Source organism: Maniola hyperantus, chromosome 12 (genome assembly GCF_902806685.2).
Source record: "Maniola hyperantus chromosome 12, iAphHyp1.2, whole genome shotgun sequence".
NCBI lineage: Eukaryota > Metazoa > Arthropoda > Insecta > Lepidoptera > Nymphalidae > Maniola > Maniola hyperantus.
The window spans coordinates 10,764,530-10,776,255 of NC_048547.1; the positions used below are offsets into that span (position 1 = coordinate 10,764,530).

General features: G+C 38.3%; 1 protein-coding gene across 1 annotated transcript; it reads right to left on the reverse strand.

The window, feature by feature from the left end:
- Nucleotides 1–1,596: 1,596 nt before the first annotated feature.
- Nucleotides 1,597–10,404, reverse strand: LOC117986907 (odorant receptor 4-like). The gene is made up of 9 exons (XM_034973870.2): nucleotides 8,520–10,404; nucleotides 7,938–8,125; nucleotides 7,014–7,177; nucleotides 5,594–5,847; nucleotides 5,048–5,144; nucleotides 4,878–4,974; nucleotides 4,071–4,178; nucleotides 3,195–3,359; nucleotides 1,597–2,308 (listed from the first exon to the last, which is right to left on the reverse strand). Exons 1-9 carry the CDS (start codon nucleotides 8,635–8,637, stop codon nucleotides 2,252–2,254), a joined length of 1,248 nt encoding a protein of 415 aa, XP_034829761.1. The 5' UTR covers nucleotides 8,638–10,404; the 3' UTR covers nucleotides 1,597–2,251.
- Nucleotides 10,405–11,726: the final 1,322 nt, after the last annotated feature.

Genomic DNA, 11,726 nt, shown 5'->3' on the forward strand with positions numbered 1-11,726 from the left:
GGGTCTCCTCTCAGAGTGAGAAGGGTTTTGACCGTAGACCACGCTGGTCATGTGCGGATTGGTAGACTTCACACACCTTTGAGCACATTATGGAGAACTCTCAAGCATGCAGGTTTCCTCACTATGTTTTCCTTCACCGTTAAAGCAAGTGATATTCAATTACTTAAAACGCACATATCTTCGTAAAGTTTGAGGTGCGTGCCCGGGATCGACCCCGACCTCCGATTAAAAGGCGGACGTTCCAACCACTAGGCTATCAAAGCTTATTCAAGTAGCAATAGGCAGGGCATATAAGGTATAGTTCAAAAAATTGATATACGTTGTGGTTCCAAAGTTGCAGAATGGCAATTTCGTACCGAATCCTGCAGTGGGTTCGTAGATGCAGGACAGAGGACATCAAACGAGTCGCAGGGAGCCGCTTGATTCAGGTGGTTCCAAAGCACATGCGTGGAAGACTCTACAAGAGAAGTATCTCCAGCAGAAGACATTTAAATCGGTTAACGATGATAATGGTGATGATGATGAAAGGCTCGTACCTAGATAGTAGAGTATCTTTAGTAGACATGTTGAAATGCATACTATTTTATCTTGTTTGCTGATTACATTATATTCGACAAAAAGCAGTCACGATTTGCAGTCCAGTTTAGTCACGATTACTAATGCTATCATATACTATGACACTCATACATAAACATTTGTAGCTCATAAGGAAACTAACTCTGCCTTTTTTGGTTAAACGAAACAAAAAATCGTTATATGGTCTGACATAAGAAAATATACCTAATTAGTGGAACAGAATAAAGATACAAAAAAAATGTGAGTAGTAAAAATAATTAGGTATGTTTTTTGGGGAAAGTATTCTCAAATCAGATTGTGGTGTGATTTCTTTCTTTACTTGTGCTATAAGACCTACTTACCTACCGCCCATATTTCATGATTCTAGGTCAACGGGAAGTACCCTATAGGTTTTACTGACAACACGACGGACAGACGGACAGACAGACAGACAACAAAGTGATCCTAAAAGGGTTCCTTTTCCTAAATGATTTTTCCGTTGATCATTTAAGGATTTCTGTTGTTTCAAAGTTTCGATTTTTTGTGGTGCGATGATTCTTTTCAGTGATCGTTGGGTTTGTGTTGTCAGTAAACACAGAACCTCCTTGTAGACACCATTGCGATGTCAGCACAGCTGTGTCCCGTACACAATATTATAATATTCGCCCTATCGTATATCATGTAAACTCTTATGATATTCTAGTTATATTTTACTAGCTGATGCCCGCGACTTCGTCCGCGTGGATTTAGGTTTTTGAAAATCCCGTGGGAACTCTTTGATTTTCTGGGATAAAAAGTAGCCTATGTCCTTCCCCGGAAGGCAAGCGTCAAAATCCGTTGAACAAATGGGCCGTGAAAGGCTAGCCTAGCAGACAGACAGTCAGACACACTTTCGCATTTATAATATTAAGTATGGATTATTGGTGTTGCGTAAAATCAGGTTTAATGTAAGAAAACAAATGAAAAAAAAATACCTATATTTTGTATTTTATTTGATAGTGATTATGCACTAAAATGTTAACTATGCGCATGTAATTAATATGTACTGTAAATGTCTGCATCACGATATTAAACAGTTCTTTTCGTATTTTGTTTCATAGAGCGCCAATCTTGTAATCACAGCCCGCGCGCCCGGTGCGCTTGCTATGTCAGTTCTCACACCCCCTGAAGTCATGTGCTGTTGGTTTCCTCACTTCTTTTTTTAGAAATCGTACTCATTCAGTGTCTGTGCCGTCCGACTTCTTGTCTTGCAGTTAACAGTCGCGTTGTGCTGCGATTGATCATCGTTCGCCTTCTTGATATTTTGTATCTAATGTTAGTTTCTCACTTGCTGTGATAACCTAGCGGTTAGGTCGTCCGTCTTCTAATCGGAGGTCAGGAGTTCGATCCCGGGCACGCACCTCTAACTTTTCGGAGTTATGTGCGTTTTAAGTAATTAAATATCACTTGCTTTAACGGTAAAGGAAAACATCGTGAGGAAACCTGCATGCCTGAGAGTTCTCCATAATTTTCTCAAAGGTGCGGATTCGTAGACTTCAGTCAACCAATCCGCACCTGGCCAGCGTGGTAGACTATGGCCCAAACCCTTCTCACTCTGAGAGGAGACCCGTGCTCTGTAGTGAGCTGGGTTGATCATGATAATGATGATGATGTTAGTTTCTCTAACTCTAAATATAGGGTTTTTCTATAGTAAATATTATTCATTTTGTAGTCTTCGTAAGACAGTGATAGCAGAGTAAGAAGTCTTCACTAACTGAAACAAAAAATATGTATTTTTTTAACTTAGGGTGGAGTTTATACATAAATAAGTATAGTCCGTAAAAAATTACTCCTCACGCGCCATTTCAACTCTGTGGGTCAACTGTAATGTGAAAAGTACGATTCACCTTTAAAATAAGGACTAAAATCGTACTTTTGACATGAAATTTGACACCAAAGTGAGTTAAATTTTACGCGTTATATATATAGATCGCTTTGTTCAGATGACCAACATCCGTTTTCTATATTCAATCTATCTACATATAATCGAATTCTAATTTGTTATAGTACCTACATATTGTATCGAAATGCTCCTGGTCAGTAGGTACCTACACTGATAAAATCAAATAGTGATAATAAAAAGAATACCCGGCTAGGTTTGTTGTGGGGGGTCTTTTCAGACCAGGATGCGTTTGGAACCCTCGGTGTTTTTGACCATTCGCAATCGGACGTGATTTTGTGCTTTACAGCCAAGAACAGAAGAAGAATAAAGCCGTGATAGCCTAGTGGTCAGGACCACCTCCAATTTGATAGGCTGAGGGTTTGATCCCAGGCACGCAATTCAAACTTTTCATAGCTATGTGCGTTTTAATAAATAAAATATCACATAACGGTGAATAAAAACATCGTGAGGAAACCACAAAGATGTGTGAAGTCTACGTATCCGCATTTAGCCATCATGGCGGAGTATGGCCTAAACCCTTCTCATTTTGAGAGGAGATCCATGCTCAGTAGTGAGCCGGTGTTGATCAAGATGACGATGATAAGCCAAGAACAAACTTGAGTAGGTATATGCTCGTGAAGTATGTAGCTCTTTTTTTAATTTATAGACTAGCGCTTGGCTGCGATCAGCTCTATTCGCTCTTGCTCTTAGCTCTTACAGTGGTATACGAAGCCAGTGATAGATCAAACAAGCCGCCTGCTGTGAGCACTAGTGGCTTGCGAGCCCGACTGGCTATGATTAGCAGATTCAAACGCACTCCTGGAATCGTGGCGGGGCCATGCTCCCAGCCTGAACAGTACACCGATTTACCGATGTTTTCACTCTGAAAATACAAGTTAGTTGTAAAAGTAAATACAAACCTCTATTGTTAAAGCTTTTTAATAATTTGCTTTGTTTTGGAATTTTCCTATTGACGTAGTAGGCACAAGATTTTGGCAATGCCGCCCCAGAGAAATAAAGAACAAAACTTTTTATTTATATTTAGAACTAGCTTTTTCTCACGGCTTCGTCCGCGTGGACTACATACAATTCAACCCCCTAATTTTCTTTATCATATGTCACAACAACTATCTGCATGCCAAATTTTAGCCCGATCCTTCCAATAGTTTCAGCTGTGCGTGGATAGATCAGTCAGTCAGTCACCTTTTCCTTAATAAAATATAAAATATATAAAAATATAAATATACACAGAGAACAATATAAGATACAGAAGAACTAAACAAGAGGGTGCAAAGGCGGCCTTATTGCTCAAGCAATGTCTTACATGCAACCTTTGGTGAAAGAATTAAACTTTGTATGATAGATAGTCCGTCATTTAAAAAGTTAGATCCATGAAAAATGATCTTTGGACTATTTGGGATATTTGGCAATTCCACCCAACCACCAAATTAAAAATTCCACTCGTGCGAGGCCGGGGTAGTCAGCTAGCTTGTCTAACATTGTTAGCAAAGTATTGGCAAAATTAGAAAGAATTCGTAATTCTAAAGAATTACAAATTTTACATACCCCTAAGTAAAATTGAATTTAAACCAACCTGTAGTTTGATTTCATCGCACCATTTGCAAAATATAAACAGTTCCAATAGATTGTACATGAGATACAAAAAGCTCATGAAAAACTTCACTTTGTTAGAACCAGCAGTCTGCAACGAAAATAAATAAAATTAACACTGAACACAATAATTCTGAAAATACATAGACAAAGTATTCCGAACACGTAGAGCTGAAGTTTCATTGTGTTTCATGTTCAATTTTGAGCGTCATTGTAGTCAAAGGAAGTTACCCGAATAATTTTGAAGTTCGATCAAACTTATAGGTAACTTATAGGTAAGTTCGTTTGATCACCAATTTTAGGCAATCGCGCTCCAACTAAAAGCCTCCATAGGTCTAGATCTCGTTATCGCTATCGGTTGTCGTCAAGCACATTTTACATAAAGAAAAAACCGGCCAAGTGCGAGTCGGACTTACGCACTGGGGGCATCGTATAAAGATACGTGTAATTATTAATTAATATTATTTTGCTGTAATTTTGTAAAAGCAATTTTTTTAAATATAATAATATAACGTACAAGTTAACGATTTTTCCTTTACTGGTGCTGTCAGACCTTGCTTCTTTCCAAACATGATTCTAGGTCAATGTTAAGTATCAGGTAGGTACCCTCAAAATATGCGATATTTTGGATGGCGTATTTTTAGAAACTTGATGTTTGTATTGCTCCAAGACCCATAGCGTTCCTGAATCCTTAGAAAAAGGTTCTTGACAGACAGGCAGACGGACACTGAATTGATCCTAAAAGGGTGCCTTTTTCCTTTTGAGGTACGGAACCCTATAAATAACTCACAGTAGCTTGATAACCAACGAAACATATAAGCATAGCACTCGCAGCCATCTGACCAAGCATAGCACCACTCAGGGAACGTTTTAAATCCGTCGTGTTGCTGGAAGTAAAAAAACGTTTAAGTCTCAACTCTTAATAAAAAAATCCAATTGTAGAGTACGGAAGTATCGAACTTTAAAATGAATTGGTGTTGAGCCACCAAATTGCCGAGTCGCTTTAAATAAACGTCTTTGAAAGAATCCGTAATGACTAATTTCTTTCGGGGCATACCTGAAAGCAAAAATATAATAGTTTTTAATTTCGTTAATATACGACTACATCACCAATTTGCACAAAATTAACTACCTATCTTCTTCCTTGATCTGAAGCCTACACCATAATGGCACGCGTTCTTGGTCTTTAGGGCTAAAATAGTCCAAGTAGCAAAAGTGCCACCTGTGCAGTAGTTTCTGGGCAAGGAAGCTTTGCTTCAAGGTTCGCTCCCCGATGGACCTAAGTCAATCGAGAAGATCCTTCTTTGCAAGAGTCTCCTTTGATTTCCTGGCTGAGTGTGATTTTATGAAAATTTGTTGGAAAGATTTGGCCTTGACTAATTACGACCGGAAGGCGGATAATTGGCTTGTTAAAGAAAACTGAGGACTAGGTGTGCCTTGCTCATTGGGAAAGGCTAAAATGTCTAGCAGAGCCATTTCACAACCTAAAATGATGAACAAACTTACGATTTTTGTCATCCATACAGTCATAAATAATTCCCTCAAAGCAATCTGAAAGCACAGTGTACTGACACAGCAGATGCATTAGATGCGCCTGCATGATCAGATCGTTCACCATCACGAACAGAGATGCGTAGTTGAAAACTATCAGCACTATCACATAGAATATGGGAAACCGCGTAGGAGTCTGGTACTCGAAAGGGAATCGAGCTGAGACCATCAGATTGTATTCTATGTCGTCTACTAGAGGATAAATATGCCTGTAAAATAAAGTTTAAGCTAATATTGTATACTTAGGTGAAAGATCTTTGTCTACCTTAAAAGTGGTGCTCCAGCTTCCGCAACTTTTAAATCCAATATGACTAAATATTTTGTCAAGATTGTGGTCTTGCGGTCATGCTATGAAATGATAAAAGAGAGACACGTTCGCTCATCTGTACATTTTATGAAACTATCGTCTTAAACTGCCTGATTGGCTGATCCATCATTGTACAGCTCATCTGAGCTGTGCAATGATGGATCAGCTATCTACTCACCTGGGGTTAAAAACTAGAAATTTTGACTCAATGATCCTTGGGTATATGACGATGGCGCTCACTAAGAAAGAATTTTTGAACATTTCACCCTTGAGGGGGTTTAAAAGTTATATCTGTATATATGGATGAAATTTTGTATGTAGGTCCGTCATGTTTCAAGTTACATAATATATCCACGAATTGGTAATTTTTGGTAAAAATGAAGAAATAGATACTTGTTTCAAGATTTTTGCGAATCCCACCACATCACCGATTTTCTAATATATCACTCTAGCGAAGCCGTGGCCGCTCAGCTCAACATTATCATCATGATCAACCCATCACCTGCTCACTAGAGCACGGGGTCTCCTCTCAGAATGAGAAGGGTTTTGGCCATAGCCTACCACGCTAGCCAAGTGCGGATTGGCAGACTTCACACGCCTTTGAGAACATTATGGAAAACTAATCGTTTAAAAGTAGCAAAACTACGCAACACTCTAAAACCTGCGCTCAGCAATTTTGTTCACCACTTTGTGATCCAAACTTAAATTAAAACTTCGAAGCTCTCAACGACTTGGAATTTCAAATAAGCACACCAACTTGAAAAATTCCTTGCAACTAATTACGCGTAAAGTTCGGTAGGAATTTGAAACACGCAAGTTTGGAACTGGGCTAGAAGCTTATTAAGCGCACAGAACACAAATAAAATAGGTCTTCGCTTCACAGTTTATGTATATAGATGGGATAGACTAGCTATCAAAGCACGGAGGATTGGTAAAAGGCTTGAAATTCAGACCTATAAAGTCTCATCCAGTTAATCCAACTACTTAACCAGTACGATTAACTGAGTACTGACGATCACCGCTCGTATTTGGTGTAGGTATGTTTCATAAAAAGTCTAGGCTACTTACCAAGCACCCAAAGTACAAGAACCTAAAACGAGTAGCAATTTTAGGAACCTTTCATTTCTCGATGCCCAGAACTTTACCAATTTCTTGCGTTTGGTGGTAGACGTATAGAAAAAGGGCGATTCCATGGCTGATGCCAATCTCTTGTAAATAACTCTATTTCCGCGCTGCAAAAATATGAAAAGAAATAAACACCTTGGGATTCACCTCGGTGTCTGTCTATCATAGACAATGCCGTAGGCAGGAATTTATTTCAGGGGGTATTTTATTTGAGCTAAATTTTTAACCGAACCCTCTCATTAGGCAAAAATTTTTGGATGGACAACCTGATTCTGATAAGATTCTGTTGGAATACATTATGTAAACCAATAGAAATCCATATGTTCTTCCTACGCATACCATATAATATTATAATCCTTGTACGATAACTTTGATAGGAATTTTTTTTAAAAACTCAATATTTTTCAGCGGCGAATGTAAACTTTTGTATTTATATAGTCGAACATTATTGAGATAATATTCCAATTTTCAGTTGTATAAACTCGTAGGTACAATTCATATTCACATTATGTAAATTTGAACACAACTGGGAGCGCGTGTGCACTGGGCGTATCCGAACGGAAAATCTTCAAAAAAAGGAGGAGGTTCTCAATTCGTCGGAATCTTTTTTTTGTACAAAATAGATGAGATGAGATTTTTAAGAGTCCATGAACGTCCTCTTTGATTTTCCGTTAAAATAGCTATGTCCAAGCTATATTTGTATGAAATTGTCAAAATCCGTCAAACAGATGGGCCTGAAAAGCTAGAAGACAGACAGACAGATATTACACAGCTAATATTGATAGTATGAATAATCTAAATATATAAAAGGAAAAGGTGACTGACTGACTGACTGATCTATCAAAAGCACCTCAAACGGTCACTCACCATATTTTTGTATCTGTATAGAGCAATACAATGTATCAGCGTAGCGTTCACGTTATCAACGACGTCACCGATGCTGCTCGATCCACTGAACAATTGCCAAGCTTCGCAGCAAATCAAAAGTCCAACAGCTGATTTAACAATCCCGCTGTAGATACGGTACAGTACGCTGTCGTCGAGAAGTGACCATCCTGTTTAATATTCATAAAAGTTTATGTCTCTATAATAGAAGCTAACTTGCCCCGGCTTCGCCATGAACCTCAACCCATCGTCGGTCCGTTACTGAGCTCAGATCTCTCAGAATGCGAAAAGCCATAGTTTAGTCAAACTAACCAAGTGTGGACAGGAAAACTTCATAGATCTTGGAGAACATTACGGATAACTCTCAGGCATGCAGGTTTCCTCGCAATGTTTTCCTTCAAAGCTATGCATTTCTGTTGAATTCAGAGATATTTAGTAAGTTCCTAACAGCTTTTCACCTAAAACTACATTTCTAAATACTTCAGTCTGGTTCCAGAAACAGCTTTTTCGAACTAACTGATAGCATTAAAAGATTAACCCCGATATTCCTAAGACTACTCGTACCTGCAAAATACGTTACTCGGTAGACAGATTCAAAAAACAAAGTTTCGAACTGGCCACTCGACCCCTCTAAAGCCTTACATTGGGTCGCCTTCCCCCACAGACGGTGGAGGAACTCCATTCTTTAAACTAATGTTGAAAATTCGAAAACAAGCTTTGTAAATAGGTACGGCGCCTTTATTTATCTGTTGACTTTGCACTTTGCTATTCATTGTAAAATATGGCTTTGTTTCCATTATAATATTTATTTTGACGGAGGTATCAAATCACTGGATAAGTACGTCACCCGTCCTTTAATTTTATTAAGTTCATTCATAGCTTAACTACCTAAACTTCTTTCAAGTCATGTGTGTTGTTTATTTATTTTATGCATAATCATAATAGTTTTTGATTTATCGTGCAAAATGTCGAAAAAAATACTGTTCCCCACTTACCTCCAAATTTAACAAATTCAAAATTTTGAAATATAATAAATGGTCAATAGAAGTTTTTGTATATTTTACAGATTAAGAGACAATTTATTTATGTTCTTACATATTATTTGAAAAGAAAAAGTTTTTCTTTCGTTATCGCAAGTCTAATGGAAACTTCGGTGGAAATCACTGAAACTGCAATTATCTTTCAATTTCGATTATTCATTCAAGACCCTTAATGCATTTGGTCATCGCATGATCGTGTAATTAATTTCTAAATAGGTACTTTAAATAATTATACCTACTATGGGAAATGCAGCAGTCGTTTTGCATAAGTGAAATTTGGTAGCGTTTACTATGAGGGCATCTAGTAGCCACTACGATAGTAGATGCTTTCAAAGTAAACTTCCGCACTGGGAAACACCGTGCGAATTTTTTCGCAAAATTCTGTGACGTATTTATGGAAATTACATGAAGCTGCACGCATTATACTCGCGAACGCTTTCATACAATTTTTATGTCCTATCCACGTCATAGGATTCTGCGGAAAAAAACGCATGGTGAAGTTTCGCAGGGCAGGCTTATTCTAAGATGGACTCTGACGACAATGGAAACAGTAATTACATCGGGAATGTTCATTACCACATTGAAACTAGTAATATTTTCAAAACAGCAGATTAAATACGAATCTGTTTGATGTGACCGCACTACGCGCTCTATCGGCGATAGGCTATCGCAAAGCAAACGGAATAATTTAATGTTTCATTGGCACTTTATTGCGCAAATGATTGCCTACGATGGAAAGTCTTGATTACCCGCATCGACAGTCGACAAATAATGATAGAGTCGTGACAACTTTTAAACCTAACGACCTATAGAATAGACTAGCGGATACCCGGGTGTGCTTAGATACGCTAAAAAATACATTTTGTGTTTTATTGGTCTAAAACTATTTTCGTTTTATTGCCTTTCTAATGAAACCGGTTTATGGCACATCGATTGGATGATTTCAAAGCCTATAATGGATATAGATAGAAACATTTTTTAAGAAACCCAGCACATTTGCGAGGTTTTTTATCGATGACAAGTTAGCTCTCACGAAACTGGTCAATTTATCAACTTCTTTATTGAGATGTTCATTATATCCGGGCAAGGAGACAATAATTCACACTCTATATAGGCCAAGGAGGTATAACATGATCCGGCGATGTGTAAAATAAAATCCCTGCGACCTTCATACGCCAACAACCAAACAGTGATTCTTATTAACGACCGCGTAAAAGGACAGGATTTTATGCTTACTTATTATTTGATTTATGATTTCGGTGACTTTGAGCGCTTGTACTAACTTCAATTTTTCTTTGCTAAAGGACGATATTACTTATATGCATTTTGAGGGTATAGTCCCAATAAGTTCCTTCCACTCAATAAAGACTTATTGGGTTTTAGTAGTGTATGTACCCTCGATAAACTTATCACTTATCATGTGTGTGCGTATTTTGCATGAAAGAGTAACAACTCTTTCATGGTAAAGCAGATATGATTCGCCTCCCGAAAATTCGCACTTCTTTCTGCTCCTGATGCACTGATGCAAGGAAAAGGAATCGACAACAGCAGAGAATTTGGTTAGTTTATCCCTTGGGCGACCTTCGCAATTACCATTTCACAGGTAGCATGTGAAAAATCACAAGAAAAGCTGGCAAAATCTCGCAAAACTTGACTATTTTAATCCCGCTTTTTTAATTTCGCGCGCGCATGGTAATCCACCTGAGCTAAGATGCTAAAAAGTGGGTGAGCGAGAATACTCGCATCGCTTCATGGTAAAAAGAGAAAAATTCCACCAAACGGCTGTAAGTGCGGAAATTGGAAAATCAGCACTATTGATCCTGGTTATAATTTTTGACAAACTATTGTAAGTAAAACGAAATGAAAGTACTCTAAAAGTAGCAATAATGCCGATCTAATGTACAATTCTGAAGAAAAATTCGCTGCATTCGGTCTGTCAGCTCTAATCTGCGAACAACTTTGTGTACCGCTGAGTTTATAAGGAACTTTACGTTAATTAAAATGTAGGTTGGTAGTGGTATCTAAGTTGCTTGTGAACTCGTTTCACTTTACACAGAGGCGTCCGTAAACTTTACCTTAATTTCTTTACCCAACATAACTTCGGCTAAACTGTTTGAGAAATTAAACGGCAGTTTGTACATAAATAGGAAACGACTTAAAAGCTTCTTCTAAATATATAAAAGGGTAAGGGGACTGACTGACTGACTGACCGATCTATCAACGCCCAGCTCAAACTACTGGACGGATTGGGCTGAAATTTGGCATGCAGATAGCTATCACATTAGTAGGCATCTGTTAAGAAAGGATTTTCGAAAATTCAACCCCTTTCAAATTTCAAAGGGGTTTGAAATTTGTGTAGTCCACGCAGATGAAGTCGCGAGCATAAGCTAGTTAGTAAATAAAATCTGTGACAGCTAAGCGTAGATGATATTTCAATCATAATCATCAACCCATTACTGGCCCACTATTGAGCACGGGTCTCCTCTCAGAGTGAGAAGGGTTTGGGCCATAGTCTGCCACGCTGGCCCAATGCGAATTGGCAGACTTCACACACCCTTCAGAACATGAAGAACTCATAGGCATGCAGGTTTCCTCACGATGTTTTCCTTCATCATTAAAGCAAGTGATATTTAATTGTTTTAAAAACGCACCTAATTCTGAAAAGTTAGTGGTGCGTGCCCGGGATCGAACCTCCGACTTCCTGAAAAAGGCGGACGTCCTAACCACTGGG

What these genes read in the sequence shown, in the direction of transcription:
- LOC117986907 (XM_034973870.2), bottom strand. Translation starts at nt 8,637, where the DNA reads ATGGAGTTCCTCCACCGTCTGTGGGGGAAGGCGACCCAATGTAAGGCT. An exon ending in CTGTATGGATGACAAAAATC is followed by an intron (nt 5,145 to 5,593) that starts GTAAGTTTGTTC and finishes TTTTGCTTTCAG; the next exon opens with GTATGCCCCGAAAGAAATTA. An exon ending in CACTGGCTTCGTATACCACT is followed by an intron (nt 2,309 to 3,194) that starts GTAAGAGCTAAG and finishes TTTTTGTTTCAG; the next exon opens with TTAGTGAAGACTTCTTACTC.